Source organism: Trichomonas vaginalis, chromosome II (assembly GCF_026262505.1).
Source record: "Trichomonas vaginalis G3 chromosome II, whole genome shotgun sequence".
NCBI lineage: Eukaryota > Parabasalia > Trichomonadida > Trichomonadidae > Trichomonas > Trichomonas vaginalis.
Window position 1 is genome coordinate 13,284,486 of NC_067204.1, and position 24,359 is coordinate 13,308,844.

The 24,359-nt window shown below is 33.4% G+C and overlaps 11 protein-coding genes, 1 non-coding gene and 1 pseudogene across 13 annotated transcripts, besides 5 other annotated features; 9 read left to right on the plus strand and 4 right to left on the minus strand.

Annotated features, from left to right (window-relative positions):
* Positions 1-577: part of a mobile genetic element that runs on past the window's edge.
* Positions 578-1,322: 745 nt separating this feature from the next.
* Positions 1,323-1,976, plus strand: TVAGG3_0538170 (attachment subunit-related family; the record flags this gene model as incomplete). The annotated part of the gene is made up of 1 exon (XM_051237816.1): positions 1,323-1,976. The coding sequence occupies one exon, from the start codon at positions 1,323-1,325 to the stop codon at positions 1,974-1,976; it is 654 nt and encodes a 217-aa protein (XP_051095640.1).
* Positions 1,977-2,854: 878 nt separating this feature from the next.
* Positions 2,855-2,892: a mobile genetic element.
* Positions 2,893-3,410: a mobile genetic element.
* Positions 2,978-3,408: a mobile genetic element.
* Positions 3,411-3,438: 28 nt separating the features above from the next.
* Positions 3,439-8,111, plus strand: TVAGG3_0538210 (armadillo (ARM) repeat-containing protein family; the record flags this gene model as incomplete). Its single annotated transcript, XM_001326643.1, has 1 exon — positions 3,439-8,049. The coding sequence occupies one exon, from the start codon at positions 3,439-3,441 to the stop codon at positions 8,047-8,049; it is 4,611 nt and encodes a 1,536-aa protein (XP_001326678.1).
* A 1,328-nt stretch (positions 8,112-9,439) lies between these two features.
* Positions 9,440-10,741: a mobile genetic element.
* Positions 9,536-10,661, plus strand: TVAGG3_0538230 (annotated as a pseudogene). Its single transcript has one exon. A coding segment is annotated over exon 1 (1,126 nt).
* Positions 10,742-11,687: 946 nt separating the features above from the next.
* On the minus strand, positions 11,688-12,789 carry TVAGG3_0538240 (uncharacterized protein; the record flags this gene model as incomplete). The annotated part of the gene is made up of 1 exon (XM_001326644.1): positions 11,723-12,781. The coding sequence occupies one exon, from the start codon at positions 12,779-12,781 to the stop codon at positions 11,723-11,725; it is 1,059 nt and encodes a 352-aa protein (XP_001326679.1).
* Positions 12,790-13,485: 696 nt separating this feature from the next.
* TVAGG3_0538250 (uncharacterized protein) lies at positions 13,486-14,856 on the plus strand (the record flags this gene model as incomplete). The annotated part of the gene is made up of 1 exon (XM_001326645.1): positions 13,489-14,814. One exon carries the CDS (start codon positions 13,489-13,491, stop codon positions 14,812-14,814), a length of 1,326 nt encoding a protein of 441 aa, XP_001326680.1.
* A 271-nt stretch (positions 14,857-15,127) lies between these two features.
* Positions 15,128-15,433, minus strand: TVAGG3_0538260 (PH domain-like family; the record flags this gene model as incomplete). The annotated part of the gene is made up of 1 exon (XM_001326646.1): positions 15,128-15,433. One exon carries the CDS (start codon positions 15,431-15,433, stop codon positions 15,128-15,130), a length of 306 nt encoding a protein of 101 aa, XP_001326681.1.
* A 706-nt stretch (positions 15,434-16,139) lies between these two features.
* Positions 16,140-17,582, plus strand: TVAGG3_0538270 (protein polyglycylation; the record flags this gene model as incomplete). The annotated part of the gene is made up of 1 exon (XM_001326647.1): positions 16,150-17,466. One exon carries the CDS (start codon positions 16,150-16,152, stop codon positions 17,464-17,466), a length of 1,317 nt encoding a protein of 438 aa, XP_001326682.1.
* Positions 17,583-17,874: 292 nt separating this feature from the next.
* On the plus strand, positions 17,875-18,232 carry TVAGG3_0538280 (40S ribosomal protein S25; the record flags this gene model as incomplete). Its single annotated transcript, XM_001326648.2, has 1 exon — positions 17,885-18,232. The coding sequence occupies one exon, from the start codon at positions 17,885-17,887 to the stop codon at positions 18,230-18,232; it is 348 nt and encodes a 115-aa protein (XP_001326683.1).
* Positions 18,233-18,371: 139 nt separating this feature from the next.
* TVAGG3_0538290 (cAMP-dependent protein kinase protein) lies at positions 18,372-19,184 on the plus strand (the record flags this gene model as incomplete). Its single annotated transcript, XM_001326649.1, has 1 exon — positions 18,372-19,184. The coding sequence occupies one exon, from the start codon at positions 18,372-18,374 to the stop codon at positions 19,182-19,184; it is 813 nt and encodes a 270-aa protein (XP_001326684.1).
* A 445-nt stretch (positions 19,185-19,629) lies between these two features.
* TVAGG3_0538300 (armadillo (ARM) repeat-containing protein family) lies at positions 19,630-20,742 on the minus strand (the record flags this gene model as incomplete). The annotated part of the gene is made up of 1 exon (XM_001326650.1): positions 19,630-20,742. One exon carries the CDS (start codon positions 20,740-20,742, stop codon positions 19,630-19,632), a length of 1,113 nt encoding a protein of 370 aa, XP_001326685.1.
* Positions 20,743-21,002: 260 nt separating this feature from the next.
* Positions 21,003-22,691, plus strand: TVAGG3_0538310 (process utilizing autophagic mechanism; the record flags this gene model as incomplete). The annotated part of the gene is made up of 1 exon (XM_001326651.1): positions 21,003-22,691. One exon carries the CDS (start codon positions 21,003-21,005, stop codon positions 22,689-22,691), a length of 1,689 nt encoding a protein of 562 aa, XP_001326686.1.
* Positions 22,692-22,761: 70 nt separating this feature from the next.
* Positions 22,762-23,964, plus strand: TVAGG3_0538320 (uncharacterized protein; the record flags this gene model as incomplete). The annotated part of the gene is made up of 1 exon (XM_001326652.1): positions 22,762-23,964. The coding sequence occupies one exon, from the start codon at positions 22,762-22,764 to the stop codon at positions 23,962-23,964; it is 1,203 nt and encodes a 400-aa protein (XP_001326687.1).
* Positions 23,965-24,263: 299 nt separating this feature from the next.
* Positions 24,264-24,343, minus strand: TVAGG3_0538330. Its single transcript has one exon. It is a non-coding gene; the product is annotated as a tRNA-Leu (tRNA).
* Between the last annotated feature and the right edge of the window lie 16 nt (positions 24,344-24,359).

Below are 24,359 nucleotides of genomic sequence, written 5' to 3' on the forward strand. Positions count from 1 at the left end.
GGTCATTCATAATTTGTTGTTGCAACTGTTGTTGTGGTGTAGTTTTACTATTGGATGTTTCAATGCTCTCTTCCTCTTACGTATATTCTTACGTAGCTTACGTGGCATTTTAAGTGAAGTAAAAAACGGTTTTTGACAGATGTTTATATGACACTTTTTGTTCAGCACAAAAAACTACTCGGTCAAAGTGTTGTCAGTTTTGTAAAATAACCGTCCTATCTCATTCTATAAGGGAGAAAAGGCTTCTCAAAGTATACTTCCTTGGAACGCCTGTAACTTTTCCTGTAGCGACGATAGACCCTTACTTGTCCGGACAAAGTTATACTATTTTGAGTGCTCTACAAAAAAGTCAATGGCGTCGACTCTCAAAAACCGTTGTGTAAAAAGTTTTACCGTTGGACAAAAAAGTATATATAGAAAACAAAAAACGTTTATAGTTCATTCAATATTTGAGATGGAACGGTTTTCCAACGGTAACTATTAAATAAAATAAAAAAATAGAGGGAGTCTCCGTTGACGAAAACGGTTCATCTCAAACTCTTATTTGAAAAAACAGTTTATTTTTGTCTAATGGAAGGAAGAAAAAGTGTCGCAAACAATTCGTCGACTACCTCTGCAGTTAAAGTTCCTACAACTTATGTCTCACCATTCTCAAAACCCTTACAACCTCCTATAATACCAAAGCAACTTCCTCATACAATTGCAAACAATTCGTCGACTACCTCTGCAGTTAAAGTTCCTACAACTTATGTCTCACCATTCTCAAAACCCTTACAACCTCCTATAATACCAAAGCAACTTCCTCATACAATTGCAAACAATTCGTCGACTACCTCTGCAGTTAAAGTTCCTACAACTTATGTCTCACCATTCTCAAAACCCTTACAACCTCCTATAATACCAAAGCAACTTCCTCATACAATTGCAAACAAATTGTCCAACAATTTGAGTTCTTCTTCTCAAAACACAACAGATACAGTTGTCCAAACAGCACCAGAACAAGTTTCACATAGTTCTACAATTCAAGACAAATTGTCCAACAATTTGAGTTCTTCTTCTTCTCAAAACACAACAGAAACATCTGAAACAGATTTACAACCAGCACCAGAACAAGTTTCACATAGTTCTACAAGTATGTTAACAAGAGCACAATTTCAAGATTTAATTTCTCTTGAACAATATTCGAGTAACGAAACACAAAGCGACGACTGTAACCTCTCGCTACCCGAATCCATTCAAAGAAAATACGCCATGAAAAGACTGAAATTGTTGTATAAACTTCTTAACAATTGGGGGTCGAAGACAACTCAGATTATAGTGAAATGTTTAACAAAGTCATAGAATCTGTTAAACCAATTGAAAACGACATAAAAAATCCCGGTGTTCTTGTAGACCTTTTCGCCTCAAAATTACCAGTTACAACCAATCTAATAGCAACACAAGCTATAGAGCAATTTATTTTATGTTTTCCCAAGCAATATAGACAACACCTGAGGGAAACAAGAATAGGAAAATTTCAATTGGTGTATCCTACAACATACAACTATTACGAAGAAGCAAATGAATATGGAGAACTCTCATTCCATTTCACACTTTCAGTTCCTGAGGGAGAAGAAAAAGCAATCTATCATGTACAATCTCTTGCAGGATGTGAAGGAAAACCTCACATCATAACTACTGTTGCAATTGACAAACCTGCAAGAGTCGAAGACGATGTTTTGTTCGCGTCCATTGCTGGTTTTGGCATGGGAGAACCAATTCCAATTTCCCATTTCACAGAATACTCAGCACAACATTTTCAAAATGTAGAATTCGTGTTCTACGACCATCAAAAGTTCCTGCTAACAAAACCAAAGAAACAATTTGTCTCAATATTTGTTGCTGGTCATGTGGCTGACAAAGAGCCATCAGATACTGACTATGAAGAAGAGGAGGAGGAAGAAGAAAACGATAGCGATGTCGTTCTTATCGAATAAAAACTTTAATTTCTTACTATATAATTTTTTAGTTCTCCTCTAGGTTTTTTAGGGGCTAGAAGGGGCGCAGCCCCTGGAAGCCCCACTCCCTTTTTTTTTTTTTTTTTTTTTTTTTTTTTTTGCAATTCTTCTTGCGACCAAAGATTTGAATAAAAGTTCAAAAAATAAGATAGCTTAAAAAATAATATACGGTAGTGTTTACTAATAGATGAATAGTATATAAATTCTATTAAAATGGATTTGATCCAAAAAAATATAAAACCAAAAATAATTGTTATAATTTAAATGAAGAAGTAATTTAAAACGATTTTATTTATGATCAAATTTTATATATTTTTTTGGATCAAATCCATTTTAATAGAATTTATATACTATTCATCTATTAGTAAACACTACCGTATATTATTTTTTAAGCTATCTTATTTTTTGAACTTTTATTCAAATCTTTGGTCGCAAGAAGAATTGCATGATAAATAAAAACATTTAATCAAAGTCAATTTTATTTTTCATATTCAAATGGACTGAGTGTTAACATTTAACATTTTTTGCTAATTGTCGTCAAAAATTAGGCGTAAAGCAAAAATTGATATTTCATATGGTTTTATGATAGATAAGCATTATATTCCCACTCATTATATTCGTAAATTTTGAGGTTTATCCTTCGCTTTTAAGATCATTGAATTTGATTTTTATATAAAATAGTTATATATTAGAAAATAATATGAGTTTATGTGATATTATTTTTCAGAAGATTTTGTGTTCTTCTTCAAAATTTTATTTTTTTATTAAAAAGAATCTTTACAAAATATACATTTACTTTAATTAATATTTAAAAACGTGCTCTATCAAAAGTTCCAAAAATTCAATATTTTAGCTTTTCTGAGGTGTCACTTTTGATGAATTTCTGATTACAACAGTTTGATGAACCGAATATTGTAATCCAGACTAGGTCAGTTGCTTGTTGGTCATAGATAATAATGACACCTTTCAGTTTTTGTTAAACATCTCAATTATCCCGCCAAAAATTATTGGGTCTAAATTGGTTTTTATTATTATTATTTTCAGAAACAAACTAACTTGTTTTTTAGGAATTTATCATTCATAAAGTCTTTATGATATATTTTCAACTTATAATGAATATGAAATTATAATTGTTATTTCGAAAAAAAATTATTCATGATCAATTCATGATTTAACCAGTTCCTTCAAATTAGGAGAGCATATTCAAATATAATCGCTCATTAAAATCAATTTTTATGTTTTTTTTAAATCGAAATTATCTCATCATAAACCATGCAAACTGACTATTTGTTCTTATCACCATGTTACCAATATCAGAATTGTCTTTACAGCCAAAATTTCGCTCGATAAAAGTCCATCCAATAGTGAGATAATTGAGCAACGAACATTTTTCCATATCACAAAAAACTCCCCTTGTGGGGAAGACCAAAAAAGTGACAAAATGGATGAGCTAATAAAAGAAATCGAAAAGCTCACCAAAGTATCAAGGATTCTTCAACCAGAGCAGATGATTATGACAAATCTCAACAATCTTGATCAATATCTTAACGAAAATATTACTCAAGATCAATATAAAAAAATTGAACACGCATTATTGTCTTTATTTTCAATAAACTCTGGAAATTTCAGTATTCCATGTGCATTACAAATAGCTTGTTCATTAGTTTCCTTATACAATTGCGTAAAAACTCCACAATTTTTCGATTTATTTTCATTAGTTGTCGAAAAGCAAACTACTATTGCAACTATCATTGCTACTGGCTATGTAATCCGTTATCAAGGTCAGCATGCAAAATCTCAATTACCAAGATTTGTCGAACATATTTTGAAGCAAGGACAGAATCTAGACTTCGCAGTTGTATATGCTCTTAGATGTGTATTCAAAACAGGCAGCAAAACAATAGAAAAATTCGTTCTTCCTGCTTTTCAATTTGCAAAACGCGCAATTATGTTGCCAAGACAGACAACAATACTCGCCTGCTTGAAACTATTCAAAATCTTGCTACGATTTAATACATTAACGCCAGAAATGGTTTTTGAGTGTATTTCCTCAATATTAAGAGAAGATCAATTTCCTGTTATCAAAAACGAGATAGCATCACTTGTTGCACGATGTGCTTTCATACCGATCTCCCATTCCATTAAAAACAACAATCAACAAAATGAATGGGCAATTGGCGGAGAAAAAGACAAACCAAAGCAATTATTCGCGAAACAACTCAAAGATATCAAAGGATTTCCTATTATTATGGACATGTCGATTATGCATTTCTTAGATTTGATTACTCCTGAAATGATTGCACAAGATAGTCAAACAATATTCACATTCATCAGAAGTAAGTCCGAAGCCAACTTACAGCGCCTTATTCCGATGCTTCCAGAAGAATTTCGAAATGAACATTTCAAAAACATCCTGAAAGAGGTTCCTTCTCCCATCCAACTGCATCTCCTCTCGATGATGTCCCCGGATAACGGCTCGGTTCATAGCATTGCCCGTGCCGCAGTCGATCTTTCGTTCACAAACAACAAACTCTTCAGAAGAGTGGCCATTGACTTCTTCGTTACATTTTCTAAGGAACAGCCAAAGGCAGCAAACGAGTTTTTGGCCGAATCTTTGAAGTTTTTGATAGAAGATAACACAAATAACCTTTACAAGACCCGCAGAATGGGATATATTGCTAAGACTATCCTTAACAATATCAATGCCGCTGGTCCTTTGATTTCAGATAACAGAGAAACAATAAATCAGTTGATTGAACAGACTTTTTCATCATTTAGCATCGAATCACCTAAATGCTGTGCTGTCCTTCACATATTATCAGCATTACCTGAGGAATTTGGTACAATGGACGTTGTTTCTAACTCAATTTCTAATATTATTTCACAATTAAAGGGAAATCTCTCAAATCAAGGCAAGAAGACACTCAAAGCCATGATAATATTCAGAAGCGTGATACAGGAAGAAAATTCATGCAAATCTCTAGTTGATTTAATATTAAATAATTTCCAGAAGCTTCCGATACCTGTAATCAAGGCATTATGTGAGATTGTACCTAAATATCTCCAATCCACACAGCAGGCAACTCTTGTCGCTGAAAAAATCATCGAAAGAACAACATCTCTCAAAATTTCAACAGATCTTATCAAAAACTTCATAAAGAGACCGTTACCAACCGGTTTAGACCTTCTCAAACTTCCGACACCTTTAACTCCTCAACAAATCAGAGATCAACAAGTTTTAGAGCGAATTGTCCTCAATTTCCCATCATTATTCAACTCTTGTTCAGAAAACAGCCGCGTAAAGATCTATGACAAGCTAATTCACCTCGTAAACGTTGCTCCAATCGCAAGATTATATCTTTTAGCAATTTGTCAGTCAGAGTTCTCAAATTCATTGCCAACGAGTGCTCTCAACTACTTTATACAGCAATGTAACACGAATAACCTTTCTACTCTTCAACTTTCCGCAGAATCTGTTGGATCTTTTCTTGTCGGACATCCGAACTCATTAAATAACGTCATTTCATACGTAGAGAAACTAAATACGATGAATGGCTGTTTCATTATGTCCGCAATTTCATCTTATGTTTCTTTTGATCGAGATAACCTTCTCAGAGCGTTTATCTACATATCCTGCAAGATTCGCGATCAAAAGTTGCTTGCGTTCGCTGCATTGGCACTCTCTTCTTTGTGTTATAACAATATGATGAATATTGTTGAGCTAGGAATTTCATCGGACATGCTTAGCGTCATTTTCCAAGCATTGCAGAACACAGCTGCCATGCAACCGATTGTCGTTAACCTCCTTTCAGCCGCATTTTCCATAATGATTGAGACAATTTCCGTTGAATTGCAGTCTAACAGTCTTTTAGTTGACTTAGTCTTCTGCATCATCAACTCCATAAGGAATATCCCCATTTCCTACTCCCACGAAGCATTTTATTCCGTAGCAAAATCGCTTTTCACATTTGCCTATTCAATTTCGAACAATTTGACGATAAAATATCCAATGTACGAAGGCAGTCCAACAGAGATACAATTATCAGCTTGTGACTGTTTCAGCATCTCCGGGAAATTTAATAAAATGAATTTGGACACTTCGGCCATGTTATCAAAAATTTTGTCACTTTTACAAAGAACATCCGATGACAGAGCGTCCAATTTCATTTTAACGATGGCGAAGATGTCAGAAGACACAGGATTCTGGATTTCCAACATCAGGAGAATCCTTTTGACGTCAAGTCTCTTGGAGACACAAAGTAGTACGATAGAACCGACTCCAACCGTCAAAGAATGTTGTTTAAAGGTTTGTCTTATTCTTTTGGGCCAAATAAAGAACTGCGAGACCTTAAACACCGAGCATTTAGACGATATCATCTCTTCCGCCTGCAAAGCAACAAACACTGATTTGTTGCAATTGCAAATGACAGCGTTTCCTGTTTTGCAAAAAGTTATTGAACTTTTCAAATGTGTCAAAACCGAAGAAGGAAATAACTTGTTGAGTCTTTACGACTCCCAATTCGCACAAGCTGTGAAAAGCGGTTTCTCTCTCGATCTCTCTGTCGCAGGGAAGTTCCTCTACAGTTATCTGACTTTCAACACAGAGAACATCGAAATGACAACCTCAAACATTTTGAAAACTTATGTTGACGGTTTGTCAAATTGTAAACAACGATCACAACCGTTTTTCGAATTGTCCACACACTTGTGCACGAGTGCAAGGAACTCTCCTGTCATTTTCGAAGAGATAAAGGACTTCTTGAAGACTTTGACACCAATGATGTCAAAAATTGTCACTCAATCAATGTCACTTTTTAAGAATTTAACTGATTGGCGTCAAAACAGCAAATTCAGGGAGTTTTCTCAGAGTTTCTATCCAGAGATGCTTCCTAATTTCGTTTGGCTGCAGAGTTTCAGTGAAATTCTCATTGATTACCAAGTTTTGGTTTCTTTCTTTTTGATAGAAATCTCTTTCCAAAGAGAGAAATGGTTGTTCGACGCTGCTTTCGACTCTCTAAAATTCGTGTTCACTTTCGCAGCCCAGAAAATCAACCCAGAATTAATAGAACTATCAATAAGAACTGTAATGCCTTACCTCAAAAATTTGTCAAAAGAAACCACTGTCAGTTTTATAATTGGCTGTGCAAAAACTTTACAAAAAGGTGACAAATATGACAATTTGAGGTATTTGATTTTGAGCATCTCTTTGGATGAAAACTTGTTCGATTCGACTGTTATTTCTTACGTTGTTTTTACTGATCAAAATAATATTTTGGAAAAATTTGTGCCAACAATTTCAAAATTTTTGACAAAAAGTGTCAATTCCAAGTTTACAACCATTGAAAAATGTGTATCATTGTATTCCTTGTTATCCATACATTACAAGAAAATGGTTGGCCAGATTATTCCTGATATTTTATCGTTGCAAAATTCAATTGAAAATGATTATTTATTAGAAATCTTAAATAATTGTTTGATGAATTTCGAAGGAGAATTTCCGATTGATATCATGGCCCGTTTCTGCATCCAAATCTTTAGAAGAGGTGGAATGCTGTTAATAGCAAGATTGTTAATTAGCCGGCCAAATATAGGTATCGTCTTTTTACAAAATGGCGGAATGAAGTCTTGTTTCTTGATGGCGATGAATGATTTCAGTAATTTCGCTGTTTACGGAAGATTTATTGAATTGGCAATTTCTGTTTGTCAGAAAAGTGACAAAACCGTTTGTTTAATGTTATGTGAATCAGTTACAAGACTTGTTTGCAAACTAATTGTTCAGTACGGAAATGATGTTATGAAAGGCCATCAAACTGTTCAATTATGTGTTTCTCTTCTCAAGAAATGTCAGGAAATATTAAATGACGAAAAATTCCTTTCGATTCTTTTGTCAATCGACTCTTTCGACAGACAGGATGTTGTTAAAATGCTGGAGATACATATACAGAAGGCTGCAATAAAGAAGAAGGCAAAACAACTCGCTACTTTCTCTTCAAACACAAGAGCAAGAAAATCGGATGATTGGCAGACTTTGGAGTTATCTGATGATGATTAACTCTTTTATATTAATTTTTTTTTGTAATTTTTCTTTTGTAAATAATAAAAAATATAATGTTGACAAAAAATTGCATGTTTTTTAAGATAAAGATAAATTGACAAAAATTTGAATTAAAGTCAGATGGGTGTAAGTGTAACCTTAAATATTTCATCGAAATCGTCAACAACACATTCATTTGAGAGGAAAACTGATTACTTTCTCACGCAATTTTCTTACAAAAAATAAAAATTGCGTCAGAAAGTTTACAAATTTATTCATTCTTACAAACAGGGCCTCAGAAAGTACTCAAGCATATTTATTGTCAATCTGTTTCAAAGCATATTTCCCTGATGAAACTCTTTTCTTCAATGATTGAGTGGATTCTAGAAATATGTTTATTGAGTTAAACTGTCACTTTTTTATATCAAAAACTTCAATTATTATCAAGCAAACAAACAATTTGATCCAAATTTACGTGCTCATTTTCGATGATTAGTTTCAATTCATATTAACTTCTTCGCAATCATTCCAAATTGTCTCAAAATAAAATTAAATTTTCCAAATTATTGTTACTTTTCTATAAAACTGCTTGGTATCGAACTTGCAAATAGATAAGCATCTATATTTCTTCAACAGTTTCACAACTGAAAATTATTTTCGAACAAATTTAAACAAAATCTTTAGAAAAATGGATTTTTATAATACCAAATGGTTACTTAAGTGATTTTATCGACGTCTTCTTGAACCAAATGATTCATAGAAAGGACAAGTCTTATGATTTACAGGATTATTTGAATTATCATTATAATACAGCGAAATTTTTGCTCTTCCTTCAATATAAGAGTTTAGACCACTAAATGTTTCACCTTCAATCACAGTAAGCTCAGTTATTTCTCGAATTGAAGGAGGTCTTCTTATGGGATAAACAAAACCAGATCCACCGCGATCATATACACCATAAAGCCCCCCTCCACCACCACTATAATAGTAACCATCTCCATGACATTGAGAAAATGTTGAATAACTATATCCATTTCCAAAATATTTATCACTAACATAAGTAGATTTAACTCCACCTCCAGAATCAAAATGATCTTCACTAGAGTAATAAGAATAGGCACTACCACCAGCAATCAAGAATCTAGAACTAAGATAGTTATCAACTCTGAAATCTGTTGCACCTCCACCACCATAATAGCACCCAGAACCACCTCCATTAAATGCTTTATTTGTCAATCTGTCAACTCCTGTATATAAATCACCAATTCCACCAATGTAAAGATAGATTGTTTGGTCTTTTGGAAAGTCAACAAGTGCATAGCTATATCCTCCATAAAGACCTTCTTTAGGACTACTATACCCTCCTTGAGCACCCCACACTTCGAGAAGATAAGTACCTTTTTTAATATAGGGTGTCCAAAGGTGCGTTTAGCACAGCGCTCTATATGAGACTATTAAAGGAGATATATGCTGATTATAAATATATAATAAAAAATATGAATATATGTATATGATGAGTATGTTGTATTTTGGCGCCATGCCGGGATATAAAATGAATTTTGAGACAAGAGGCGGTTACGCGGGAAATTTTGGCGGGATTTTTTCATTTTTTTAATGAATCATAAAGAAAACATCCTCGCTCTTGCAAAAAAATGCAAAGACTGTAAAAAATCTACGAGACATTGGTAAAATGCTTCGGTATGGATGCTCCTAGCTATTCCACTGTAACGTATCATGTTAGGATGTATCACTTCATGAACAAAAAGGCGCCCATCATAAAAATTGACAAAAAATCGCCGGATCAAAGAAAAATCAAAGCAATTCTTCAAGCGCTAGATGAAGACCCAAGAGCATCACTCAGAAGGATAGAGGAGATGACAAAGATACCACGTACAACAGTCAGTTATTATCTGCACAATTATTTGAACTACAAACTAGCGTATACACGTTGGGTTCCGCACAACCTTAATTCAGTTCAAAAAAAATCTAGAGTCCAATCTTCGAAAGAGCTCCTCTCTATATTGGGTGCGTATCAATCCAAGAAGTTTCGCTTTTTAGTAACAGGGGATGAGTCTTGGTTTCAATATGCAACAGAAGCCAAAATCATGTGGATCCCGAAGGATGAAAATCCGCAAACATTCCCGAAGAAAAAAATTGACACACCAATGATGATGTTGTCGGTTTTTTGGGGCGTGAATGGCATCATCGCAATTGATATTCTTCAAAAACCTAATACGATGAATGCTCAGTATCTAATTGACAATGTTCTTACTCAAATTATCAATTCTGATGAGTTTGAGAAATCCAAACAACAAAAACAAAAGTTTGCAATTCATTTTGATAATTCAAGAGTTCACAAAAGTCATAAGGTAATGAATTACTTGGTGGAAAACAATGTCAAAGTTGTTCCAAACCCAATTTATTCACCTGATATTGCACCCTCTGACTTTTATTTATTCGGCACGCTAAAAAAGAGAGCTGAAGGACGCGAATTCGCGAGTCCAGATGATCTTGAAAATTTTGTAAGAGAGCAATTTGAGCAATTTTCTCATGATGATTTAAAGCGTGTCTTTCAAGCCTGGATCGATCGCTGCGAACGCGTGATTGAATCCAATGGTGATTATATTTAAATAAACTTTATATATATGTAACTTGTTTATTTCTATTCGCAGTATTCAGGTTTGTGCTAAACACACCTTTGGACACCCTATATTTAGTTTGATTCCACCGCATGTGAAATTTGAATTGCAAGGATAAGAAAATACGCACGAATCTCTTAAGCATGCAGGATTTTTGACTCCATAGTTTGGACTCAAAAATTCATACGATCCAAAAAATGTCGTATTTCCAAAGACAATCTTGGTGAACAAAAACAATGTCATTTGATAAGATTGAACTATCGTTTGAATTCAAAATCTTTCGAAGTCTAAGAATTGCATCGAAAATCATATCAAGAATTATCTTCAATTATTTCTTGATTTAATTGTTAAAAATATTCTTCAACAGGTTTTGTTAGAAAAACTTAGAAGTTAAATCCGAAAGAATTCATTATAAAATATATTGATCATGATGAGATGACTATTTCGTTAATATATCAAGAAATTATCGATAGATAATGAAATATCATAAACATTTCTCATCAAGATCTATATAACGATATATGATCTGTTGATGTGTTTTCTTTTATCAAACGATGTAGATGGAATTGAAAAAGAAGATGGCAGAAACTGCCGGATAAATAATTCCATCAGATCTTTCCTTTGACTTTCCATTTAAGGGCTTTACTTAAACGTTCCATTTTAACAATATCTTACTATGAATTATTTTTAAGAAATGACTTCTTAAATTGCTTTCTTCATTATTGAAATATCTAGTGAAGCAAGCAAGACTTAAATTTTCATGAAAATTGATTTGTTTTTATTCAATGTAATTATTTGCATGAGTCCAAGTTTGGATATACTGCGATAGATAACTTCTTTTTAATCTTTTAAGATAACGGAATTATAGCACTTAAACAAATACAAAATATTGAGAGCTCTCAAAAAATGAGAAGATCTTTCAAATCTTGATTTAAACAGTTGCTCTCAATATGTAAACATACTTCATTGGTATTTTCTAATTCATTCCATTGAGTTATTATGAGAAAAATTATAAAATTATAAAAATTAAAATGATAATTTTAAACAAAAATTCAAATAATAAAGAATATAAATAGAGAGACAAGTCCAGCACAGAACTTATACCAGTTAACATCATCTGGAGATATAATTAGAGTGAGAATTAAAAGAATGAGGGCAACAATAACAAGAACGAAAGGTTGATGCTTCTTCCACTGTCCTTCGAACGAACTACGATCAAATTCCTTGTTCATGATCTTTGATTTGAAGTAGTTAAAGTTCATTAAGAATATTCTATTCATTGCCTCTTCGACGAACTCTTTATCCCAAGTTTCTGTAATCCAATCAAGCGAATATGCACAGCGGAACTGAAGAGACTTATGATCGCGTTGAATAAAGTATTGAAGTGGAATTTGTAAAAAGTTCTGGGCCAAAATTCTAGATAATGTATAGAAGCACTCTAATGATGATGTCTTTCCTGATTTCATCATCTTTTGGACCAAAGAAATGTTTGTCATCTGAAACATTGGATGAGTAAACTGAATGATCCTTGTAACACCATCCTGGATCTTTTGCCATCTAGATACGATTATATCCTTAGAGCCGCACATCGTCATTGCGTCAATCCACAAATCTGATGTTTTCAACAATTTGTAGACTTCGCTGAAATGTGCTGGCATAAGCTCTTCCATTGTATGTGGGGCACGTAATATTGTTAATCTTTTGAGGACTTCTGCATCATCCTTGGCGATAAAACCGTAAGAAGATTTTTTATTTTTGACAGCATTGGTTAAGAGGAGGACATACGACCAAAACACATCTCTATCCTTCATGGCGGATAAGAATATAGAGTTGTTGTTATCCAGCTCGAAAGTAATTCCTTTATCATTGTATCTTTTCTGTTCTAATGTCATTTTAAGGATTTGCTGCCATTGGATTTCGATAACCCAGCCGTTGTTTCCTTTCTGAACGAATATCAAACTGTTCTTTGTGAAGATTGATTCACCGGCAAATTGTCCTTTTGTAAAAGTGCACCAGCATGCGGTTCTGTATATAACATTCTCCTCATGTTTGATAGTAATGGACCCTTTCTTTACGTAATTTGACACTTCAGAAGGGACTTCTGATGACATCAAAAAATTGGATTATCGATAAAATTTATACGCTTTCAATGAATCCAATGAGCTCACTCAAAAGATTGAAAGGGAAAATCACTTTTCAATTTTCTCCCTAATCAACACAAAATAAATTGGATCACGAGGATGTAAGATAGATGTGACTTCCAATTTTAATATCATTTTGCGCTCGATTTTAGTTTTAGAAATTTCAAATTTCAAAATTGATTTATGCAATTAAACATATCTAATGATAAATCATCTTAAGATTATTAACATCAAATATTAACTCTTAACTTCATCATCGTATATATTTGATGGAGATATTGTAAATTAGTATCAATTGGATAAAGATATTGAGAATTTTACTACAAAAATAGTTATTTGCTCTTAAACAATGAAGCATACAGATATTACATCACTTATTCATATTGAAATGCTTCATTGTTTAAGAGCAAATATCGGTTGGCATCTCATAAAAATTATATTAATATATCTGCACTGCCTACTAGTTTTCATTCACGCATAAGATGCTCTTAATAACATCAACTTTTACATTCAATAGAAATGATATTGATATAAACTAATTTTCCTGTAGCTATGTTTCATGAGATAAATATGCCTCTGTGCCAAGATGCTTTGGTCATATAACAGCATTCAAATAAAATTACCAATCTAGAGATAAAATTCAATACGGCAATTTGTCACTTTTAAATTCTAGTGAAATGAGTTCCAAGGCAGCAGTTTTAGAGAAAATGAAACAAAATGGTGTAAATTGCCGATTGCAAGCTATTTATGTTACCAAACTTGCACAGGCAATTCAGGAATCCGATATTGAATCGATGAAAAAAATAAAACCCCTTAATGAAGAGAAAAAATACCTGATTGCTAACTCAATCATTATCAATTTTCTGAATTCCAGAAAATTTGATAAAACTCTCGAATCCATATCAATCGAATCGAAAGATTTCAAGGAAAAAAGCATAAAATCTCCTGAAAAGGAATTAAAATTACAAGCTAATGGAAAATTAATCAAACAATTAATAAACTCAAATACAAAAACTCAGAAAGATCAAAGTCATACAGAATTACGCAAGCAGCTTACAAACAGATTGCAACAGATCAACGATGAAGATGAAAAACCTGAAAAGAAAGAAGAACCACTGAAAGAAACTCCCAAAGAACAAAAGAAGCCAGTTGAGCCCGTTATTGAAGTCAAAACTGACGAATCAGACTCCTTTGATTTTGAAATCGAAGATACTACAAAACCAGCTCCAAAACAGCCCCAGCAGCAAGCAAGCAAAGATAATAATAAAGATTCTCAAAAGCCACCTGAAAAACCGGCTCCTAAAGCAGAGGTAAGTAATTCTAAACCAGCTCCTCAAGTTATTACAGAAGAATCAACCTCGAACATTTCCGATCCTTTGGAAGAAAGCAAACCGGTCAACTTAAAGCCAGCTAAAAACGATAATATCAGACCACCACAGAAAACAGAATCAATTTCATCAGGAATGAATTTCAGCTTTGATGAATCAGATAATTCCGTCGAAGTCCCAACTAAAGTTCAGCCAAAGGGTGCTAAAGGCCAAGCTAGTAATAAATCAGACGATGAATCGAGCGGAGTTTTAGAATTAAGTGATGAACCATCAATTCCTGTTCAAACATCTACAAAATCTAGAGATATTCCAGCCGCTAAGCAGCCAGTTGTAAATAAAATTGAAGAAAGTACAACAGACGACTTTGGAGCTGATCTTGATTTTTCATCAGAACAACCTCAAGATAAGCCTGCTCCAAAGCCAGCTGCTAAGCCAGCTCCTCAAAAGAGTGCAATCGAAGACACTAGCTCAATGAATTTTGATTTCGATATTAGCGATGACGATGAAGATGAGAAGCCAACTAATACAAAGGCTGATCCACCAAAAGCAAAGACTTCTGCTGCTGCACCAGCTCCAGCTAAACCAGTAGCAGCACCTGCAAATAAGAATCCTGCAGCTAAATCTAATTCTTCGGATATCGATGTTAGTTTAGATGAATCCGATTTTGACTTGTAATTAATCGATTTTATTTGAATTTGTGTATTAATTAAATAATTTTTATAACAAATCGAATTTTCCGAAAGGTTATATTTGACAAAGCAATATTTGGATTATAAGATATAACAGCATTATTATTATACAATTAGATATCAAACGCAAATTCAAATTAATGAAAAATAGCCGTTAAAAAAATGGTAGAGATAAGGATTAGGCAAAATTAATAGCGTTAAGACATAATAATAAATATTTAACATAACAAGTAAATGTTTGTAAAATAAAAAAAAAAATACATGGTAAAATTAAAACAAAGGATAATCGAATGTATTTGTTACATTAATCCCTGGACACTAGAAAATCCAGAAATCCATTCTTCGGCTTCTGAACTTGTTTGAAAATTAATTTGCATAATTCGTTTTTTGTTCGTAAGGTGAATTGGAATTCCTTCACTAGATGCGCAAGCTATTTTAAATGTTGTATTCTTATCAATTTGATAATAACCTTTTTCTGAAAAAGTAATTTTATCTTCGAAATAACGGAGAGAACCATCACTAAGAAGAACAAACCACCTGCGCTTCCAGTTTTTTACGCGCGATCCGAGTTTAATACCCCACCCTGTCTTGATAATCTTTGGCATTTGAAAAAATGATTCACATCTCTCAAAATATAAATTCAATGAATTATTGAAAAAGGAATCAACATTACATGATCTTATAAGCTTGTTTAGTATTTTTATATAAGTTTTTTCACTTTTTGATAAAATTCAATGACTTATTTTTGAATAAAAAGTGACTTGCGGTTACGATAAAGATTATTAAAAAAGTAAAATTAATAATGAATAGAACAAATACTAAAGAATATAAATTGAAAAATATTTATCCAAATTCATCTTTTTCAATAATACTGTACGCCCAGCCAAATAAGGCTTATCGTTTGTATAACAAGAATATCTTTTTATCCTCATTTTAGGAAAGATACACGAGTGAAGGGGAACTTATAACAAGAGTATCAAAACTCAACATGTGATTAAACCTGTGAATGCAAAGTTAGAAAATAGATCCGATAATAAAAATTCGGTCGTCTTATAGCACGCTGAAAATATGAATAGGTTATATATAATTTGAATACAGATGTATGTTCATATCCTATTAATTGTTTTAAGATATATTTGTATAAAAATTCAATTAGAATTTCAAAAACTCTAGTACATTGGAAGACTTTGATAGGCAAAACTTTCTGACTAAGTTTTTACGCGGTAATGATGATCAATAAAACAATAGATATATACATAAGATGAAGCATCAAAATAATCTAAGAATAAAAGTGACAAAGTAAGAAAATAACGGATAAAAAATGACTACCACACCTCCACCTCTTACACCACTACAGCAATTTTTACAAGCCAATCCATTCCCTCTAACATACTTCGACTTTGCTGCCGCTCTTGAAGAAGGACAAAAAAAGAAAATTGTCGGATATTATTATGCTAACGAATATACTCCTAAGCTTGTTCAACAAGTTCTTGAAACCTCGGGATTTAAGAAATCTGATTCTCCAAAGGACTCAGAAGTAATTGTTGGATCAAAACCAAAGCCAGAATTTTTCGATAACATCAAAATAACCCAAAGAGTTGCACATTTCAGCAAAGAATTCGCAATCGGTACAAAAACCGGATTCCACAAGCACATTCTTCAATACCAATCCAAGCAAGATACAAGTTTCCCGTGCTACTTACAAACGTTTATCCTTCCAGATCAAATAAACGAATTCAAAGAGAATGCTGGGACTGGCCTTTGGATACAAAAGCCAGTTGGAAGATCACATGCTCGCGGAATCAAGTTAATTAAAGGAGTTCCTGAATTACCACCTGGTTCTCGTGTTGTTGTTCAAAAATACGCTCAATATCCTATCTTGATAGATAACCATAAGTTCGATATACGTGTTTACGCGTTAGTTCTTTCTCTTGATCCATTATTAATTTACATTTACAATGATGGTCTTGTCCGTATTGCAGAAGCTCAATGGAATGACTCAAATCTTGATCCAAAGATCCATATTACCACAGGACCAAACTGCAAAGTTGAGAATTTCACAAGATTATGGCAAGCTCTTGAAGCTTCGAAGATTGATCCAGCGACAATTCGTTCCAGAATGGAAGACATCATTATCGGTATCATTTGCACTGCTCGTGATGAGTTAATTTCCCAAAAGAACCATAAATCATGCTTCGAGTTATACGGATTCGATTTCCTTCTTACTCTTGATGGAAACATCTACTGCCTTGAGGCGAACGTTACTCCGTCAATGAGTTTCCAGAGTCCAGAAGAAGAAGCTCTTAAAAAGCAGCTTCTTGTTGATACTTTCAACTTGTCTTCACTACCAAAGGAAACACCAGAGCTCGAGAAGCTCTATAATACCATCAAAGAAGCAGACAATAAAGATTTCACAGATTTCATGACAGTCTTATTCTTTGATCAGTACCAAAACCGCACTGGAAATTATCGCTGCATCTTCCCAACACAAGCAAAGAATGCTTCATCTACTAAATACCTTGATCAGCCAACACAAGCTGATTTAGCTCTTGCATCATGGGTTTCTACTCCAGATGAGAAGAAACCTGATAAGATGAAGACATATACAAAAGTATACTCCAAGGTTTATTTTGTTTAATTTATCTTATAAAACAATGTTTTTGTTCTGATAATTTTTGATATCCTTTTTTCAATGTTACTTAAACAGATTTATTTCTATTTCTCAATAGCATGTGTTCTTTACTCCGATGTTATTTGGTGCTTTTGAACCTTTTTCAAATTTGATTCAGAAATTATTGAAAATTTCGATATAAGTTTTATGGGTCAATAAATATGTTTCTTGAAAAGGCAATTATATCAAAAGGCAAATGATAAAAAATTATAAATTATGGCAATTCAGTTGAAATTATGAAGAATTGATATACGAAAACTTAGTCAACAACATATAGGTAATTATATTTTCATCTTAAAAGAGAGCAAAAGTGAGAGTCATGGTCCAGCTGAGCCAAACCGCAAAAAGTTCAGAATTTTGACGGTTAGGACGTCCTTTTTGTTCTATGTCCGCTAAAGGAGGCGCTCGTAAGAAATGGACCAAGGCCACAAACAAGGAGAAACGTGAGTGGGCCGTCATCATCACACCAGAACAGGCTGCTGATATGGCTAAGTCTGTTCCAAAGAACAAAGTCATCTCCGCTGGCAAGCTCGCCGAGCGTTATAAAATCTCCCTTACATGCGCTCGCAAGGCTCTCGAAGCTTTAACAGCCGAAGGCAAGATCGTCCCAGTCATCAACGGCCACGACCTTAAGTGCTATGGCCCACACCCAGATCATGTTGTTGAGAAGGTTGAAGAGGTCAAGGAAGAAGCCAAGAAGCCAGCCGGCAAGAAGGGTGGCAAGAAGCAGTAAATTTTGATTTATATTCTAATTACAATTTCCCAATTTACCAAACTTGTTTTCTCGATAGATTTAGCAAATAAGTTTTGCAGTAAATATATTATCTACTAATTTCTACGCATTTTTTCTTGCTTGTAAGCATATTTTTACGATGCTTTGTTCGGAGACTACTACGATCAAAGACTTTTTGATTGAGAAACAGATCGGCCTTGGGTCATACGGCAAGATTGTACTTGCTAAGCATAAGGCCTCTGGCGCTTTATATGCCATCAAAATGGTTTCTAGAAGGAACGTGCAGAAATCTAAAAGGCTCGAAACAGCTAATATTGAAAAGCGATGTCTTGAGAGTATAGATAGCCAATATGTCGTTAAATTGTATGGATATTTTGAAGATCCCCTTTGCTTTAATTTTGTTTTAGAATACGTTGAAGGCGGAGACATGTTTACTCTTCGCCATGAACTGGTTCCACAACTACCACATATTTTTAAGCAAGTAGTCTCTTCCCTCGCATATTTACACTCGCATAAGATCATCCATCGTGATATAAAGCTTGAGAACATTTTGGTTGATCATAACAATAACATTAAGCTCTGTGACTTTGGATCAGCTAAGATATGTGAAGAAGAAACAAGTACATTCTGCAGAAGTTCATATATCGGAAGTGCTGATTACACGGCTCCTGAAATACTTAACAAACAAGACATTTGTCATGCACTTGACCTTTGGGATCTTGGAATAGCAATATATGCTGCATACAATGGCCATGGTCCATTTTATTCACTAAATCGACTTCAAGTTTTTGATAATATTCGCAATTGCAAATATGCGATGGTCGAAACAATACCTGGAGCTGCACAGGATTTAATATCTAAACTTCTCAAGTTAGATCCAAAGGAAAGACTCGGATATAACGATTTCAGCACAGGATACTCTACAATTCTTTCACATCCATACTTCAATTAAGCTCGTTGGGCATAGTAATCAATATGCTTCTCTTCATTTTCCTTGATTTCTCAAATTTTATCAAAAACAAAAAAAAAGTACATGAATTCTATGATCCTCCGATCGGAGTAAAATGATTGATTACATCTATTAATCATTAACGTGTTTATTTTCTTTGATATCTTAATATTAGATGAATCGTTATTAAATGTTTGTTTTACTAGGATAAACTAAATGGTTTTTTTATCTCTCATGTTTTTGGGACTTCTGGCTTTAAATAAAATCAATCATTTAAGAGATAATTGGAATCAAAAATATAGTTCTTTCTCAATCAACTATCACAAGTTATCTGATCATTAAATGCTGAAAGCACGCATCATTTATTCTCAATTTTGAGAAGATTCATAATTTGTAATTCAAGAACTATTAATAAACACATTTAATAATAATAAACAAAACAATATAATTAAATATTCTTATTATATGAATCACCAATGTATCCGATGAGATTTGCAGCACGACTTGCAACAATAGGTTCTTTACTTGATAGAAGAGGATATAAAGTATTCACAGCGTTTATATCTCTCAATACTGGAGCAAAGAACTGGAAATCACTATCAATTAGTGTAGATAAACAATCGACCAAATTACAATTGAAAGGATAATTAGCAATAACAGTGAATTTAACAACAGCATCTGTTCCTCCAAGTTTAGAAACGCTTTGTCTTTGTTCAAGAGTTCCTAAACCGAAGCATCTGACAATTGCGTAAACAGCTTGTTCTCTTACCCTTGTTTCTTCGTTAACTGCTGATTTCATGAGGCGCTCAAGCAATCCATTCGATAATAATGTATCTATATCTTGTGTTTTCCTTATAAAGTCTGCAAGAGTTCTGCAAGCTTGAATTCGAACGCTGAGCTCTGAATGATCAAGTATTGGGAAGAAATCTGTAATGTTGTCACCAATCTCGATATCAAGCTTAAATAAAGAGGATACAACTATGAGAAGAGGAATCAAAATTGTAGAATCATTTGTTTTTAAATGCGGTATAAAAGCTGGCGCGAGATTGTATTCAACAACCTTGTTTGGATACTGGTCAATGACAAAATGAAGACTCCAAAGTAAATATTTTAATGGAACTACTTGTGTCTGTAGAATATCGCTGCAATGGGCAAATAATGGTTCTGTTTCTTTAATTGTTGGGAGTGGTAACATATGGAACATTCCATAAATGATTTGGCCAGCTAAATCTTGGATTTTTTCATTTGGATGCTTCATTAGTTCTAAAGATATACGAATTATATCATTTTCCATACAGTATTGTCTACTTTCGGCAGATGATGCAGCAATTCCAAATAAACACCAAGCTGCGTGATGAACTATTTGTTCATCTGGATTATTTACGAATTTAAGAGCGATTTTAAGTGCATTTTTGTATAATACTTCGACATTTTCCTTTGCACCAAGGATTACAGCTAAATTATATAATCCTTCACGTTGGCAATTGACAAGCGTATCATTTTCGAGTATTTTCATGACTATTTTGTAGTACCTGTGTCCAGGACCAAGTTCAGGAAGCATTTCTCGTAAATCGCTAGTTCGTACGTTATATAACAAATCTGGAAGTTTATCATATTCTCTATTCTTAAAACATTTCAGCACTTGAAGTATGATTTCAAGTGTTTTTTCATGTTTAAGAGTTCGAATTCTAGCTTGTTGATGTTGCATATTTTGTACGGTACCAAAAGTGACAAAAATAATCGTTTTAGAAAATTTTAATTGAGAGGAAAATCTTCGTACAAAAAAAATTTTTTTATATAAAAAAAATTATAAAATCATAAATGATTAACGACGATTTCTCATGGAAAAGCATTTACAACTATTACTATCAGAAAGGACTGACTGTTTACATCCTAGAGTGCCTCTTTAAAATAATATCATCATTAGTTATTGCGTTTACTCCAATTTTATTATTCGGCTGTCTCAATTGGGAGAAAATGGATTCAGCAAAGACGATTTCTGAAATTATTTTACCATTTCCTAAAGGATGGATGAACTCAAACATCTTTTTCAAGATTTCATTCATTTTGTTTTTGATTTATTCACTAATATTGATTATACAATTTGTTTCAACTCTACCATTGTTCATTAGTCTCCATAAGTACTATTCTAAAAAACTCGGTTTAAGTGATAAAGATTTAATAGTTATCGAATGGAATGAAGTTGTAGAGTCAATAATAGTTTGTGATCCACTCAAAAGTATCTCTACACTAAGTATTGCTCAGCAAATTACTCGCGAAGACAATTATTTAGGCGGAATGGTAGAAGATCAATCAGTTTTTACATGGAGACTACCTTGGAAGAAAGAGATGGAGCAGCTTCCTATGAATAGCTCATTCTTTTACTTCCTTAAGATGTCTTTACAAGGAACGATTTTCAATTCTGACGGTGTCCCTCTTATTTGCGGCGTTCAGAACATTCAAGCAGCACAGAATCAGCAAAAACTCAAATCTCGCTTCCGAATTGTTGGTGTTTTAATGATTTTAATAGCACCATTCGCTTTAATTTACGAAATACTTAATACTATCTTCGCATACATCGAATCAATACGAGCATCTCCTGATGATCTCTCTCTTCGTCAGCTTTCACCCATTGTTAGGTTCAAAGCTCGTGAATTTAATGAACTTCCTCATACTTTCGACAAAAGAGTGATGAAAAGCTATGAATGGGCAGATCTTTATCTCGATCAGTTCAACCAGAGTCCATTAGTTCCTGTTATGAGAACGTTTTCCTTCCTCGCTGGCTCAATAATCGCAATTGTTTTCTTTGTTGGCATAATTTCTGACATTCCAAAAGTTCTTGGTCTAGAAATCTTTGGCGGCAAAACTATTGCATGGCTTATTACTATTCTTGCATCAGTGTATGCAGCCTGCAAGCCGCCAAGGCCACCAACGAATATGTACGGATTAGGCCCTGATGAATTGTTTGTTGAACTCCAGAAACATATTCATTTGGACTTAAGCGACAGTAGAAATTCCCCTCATTCATGGGAAACGTACGATAACGTTGATAGAGCTTATCCTCCAATTTGGAAGCACGCATTAATCAATATCGCAAGCGTAATCATAAATCCGTTCTTGTTTATAGCAATACTTCCTCTTAAGGCCTCAAGCATCGTTGAATTCGTCAGAAGAAATTCAGTTGAAAATTCTGAAATCGGATGGATATGCGCGCTTGGAGCATTTGAGGATCCACAAAGATATAGTGCTTCCCCTGAGCATAGAGCTAGATTAAATAGATCAAATGCTGCTTATGATAGTAACAAAGTTCAGATTCACCTTGAACCTATCAGAGAAGACTCAAATGACCTTCTTAAATCTATATATGGTCAGCCTGCTGAACAAACTCCTGAAAAAGAACCAATGGGAGACGAGAATTTGGTTGGATTTGGAATTGATGCACTTTCTCCAAATGAATTTTATGTTCCAGAGAATGACGCAATCCCTCCTCCACCTGATAGCATGGTTTGATTATGAAAAGTATGATTTATTGTACTATTTTTTTTGACATGTAAAGTAAAATTTTTTTATAATTTGTATTATGAAGAATTTAACTATTTCTATATCCCTGTCTTCATTAAGCAGATCTCCATTGCTTACAGGAACATCGTCATTGTCGGGAAATTCATTTAAATTAACTAATTCCTATTTTTCTCGGCATTTTTCACCAATTTTTTATACAAATTCGAATAGAATCCAATTTCAATCATATAAATCGCAATTTAAGAACATCCTAAGTGCTCCATTATCATTTTCAACGCATCAACAAACGTGGAATTTAATTTATGATTTTAAAACTTCACGTAACTCTTTTATTTTCATTGCTTACACTCAATTTATACATTGTGAAAATAGTAGTGACTTGTATTCCCAGTATGGTGGCGGAATTTACGTTAATTATGGTCTTGATATCGAAACAAAGGTAAAATTTTTATATGTTGGCTTTTACAACTGTACATCAAAGAATGCAGGCGCATTCTATATTTACGCCAAGCATTTTGAATCAAAATACATTTGTTGTTCAAATTGTCGCGCAGATACAATACAAGTTGGAGCCTTAATCACACAAACATCTCAAATCGCCGAATCTACATTAATCCAAAACGGTCTCGTTGAAAATCATTTTAATGACGTTGAATCTCAAGTACCAATGAAGTTTTCATTTGGAAAAATTTCTAGTATTAATACAAATTATACTAATAATCGTCCGCAGTATGCAGCTTTCTTTTCAGTTTCGTATACAAAAGAATTTTTATCAAAATTCGAATTCTTCTATAAAGGAATTGCTAAATATGCTTTCCAAGTTAGCAGAGATATATCTATCAAACTTGATACTTGCATTTACATTGAAAATAATGTTAAAAAAGTTTTTAACATTATTCACTATAAATATATGACAATTAGCGCGAATAACACGATATCAACACATACAGAGTCTGGTACAATTATTCTTATTAACTCTTGCAAATTTGATATTCCAGAAAAAGAAATTAAATATAACAAGAATATTATCTTTAAATTTGTCGATTGCGATTATTCCAATCATGTATTCAATCAAGAAAATAACCAGATAGAATGTAATATCCTTGATCGCTTCGCTGAATACGATAATATCGAAGATATTATTGGACCTGCTTCTTGGCTGCCATTTGTAGGAATCTTAGGCATTATTATTGCTTTGAAGATAATGTATAATGCATGTGTATCGAATTACCAAACTACTGTTAATTTTTCTGTTGTATAATTAATTATGAATAAAATTTGTTTGTTATATAATCATTTCTGAATGTAAAGTTATCTATGTACACAATATTTATGTGAATATGGCCTTAAATAGACAAGATTATAAAATAATATAAGTTTTTGGATGAATGTGTGATATTGCTTTTGACGTTACTATTGTTAGAAAAAATAAATTTATTTAACGTCTGCATCTGCATAGAGATCTGGATATTATCAGGTCGTTCTTTTGCCTGATTTCCAGAAGGGTTTGTTATTAAAGAGGTATTAGTTTGACTTTTCAGCCAACAGAATTGGAAAAAATGGTCACTCTGGGGTTCGAACCCAGGCCCTCGCGGACCAGTGCCTTAAACTGGCGCCTTAGACCACTCGGCCAAATGACCTTTACATTTATTATAA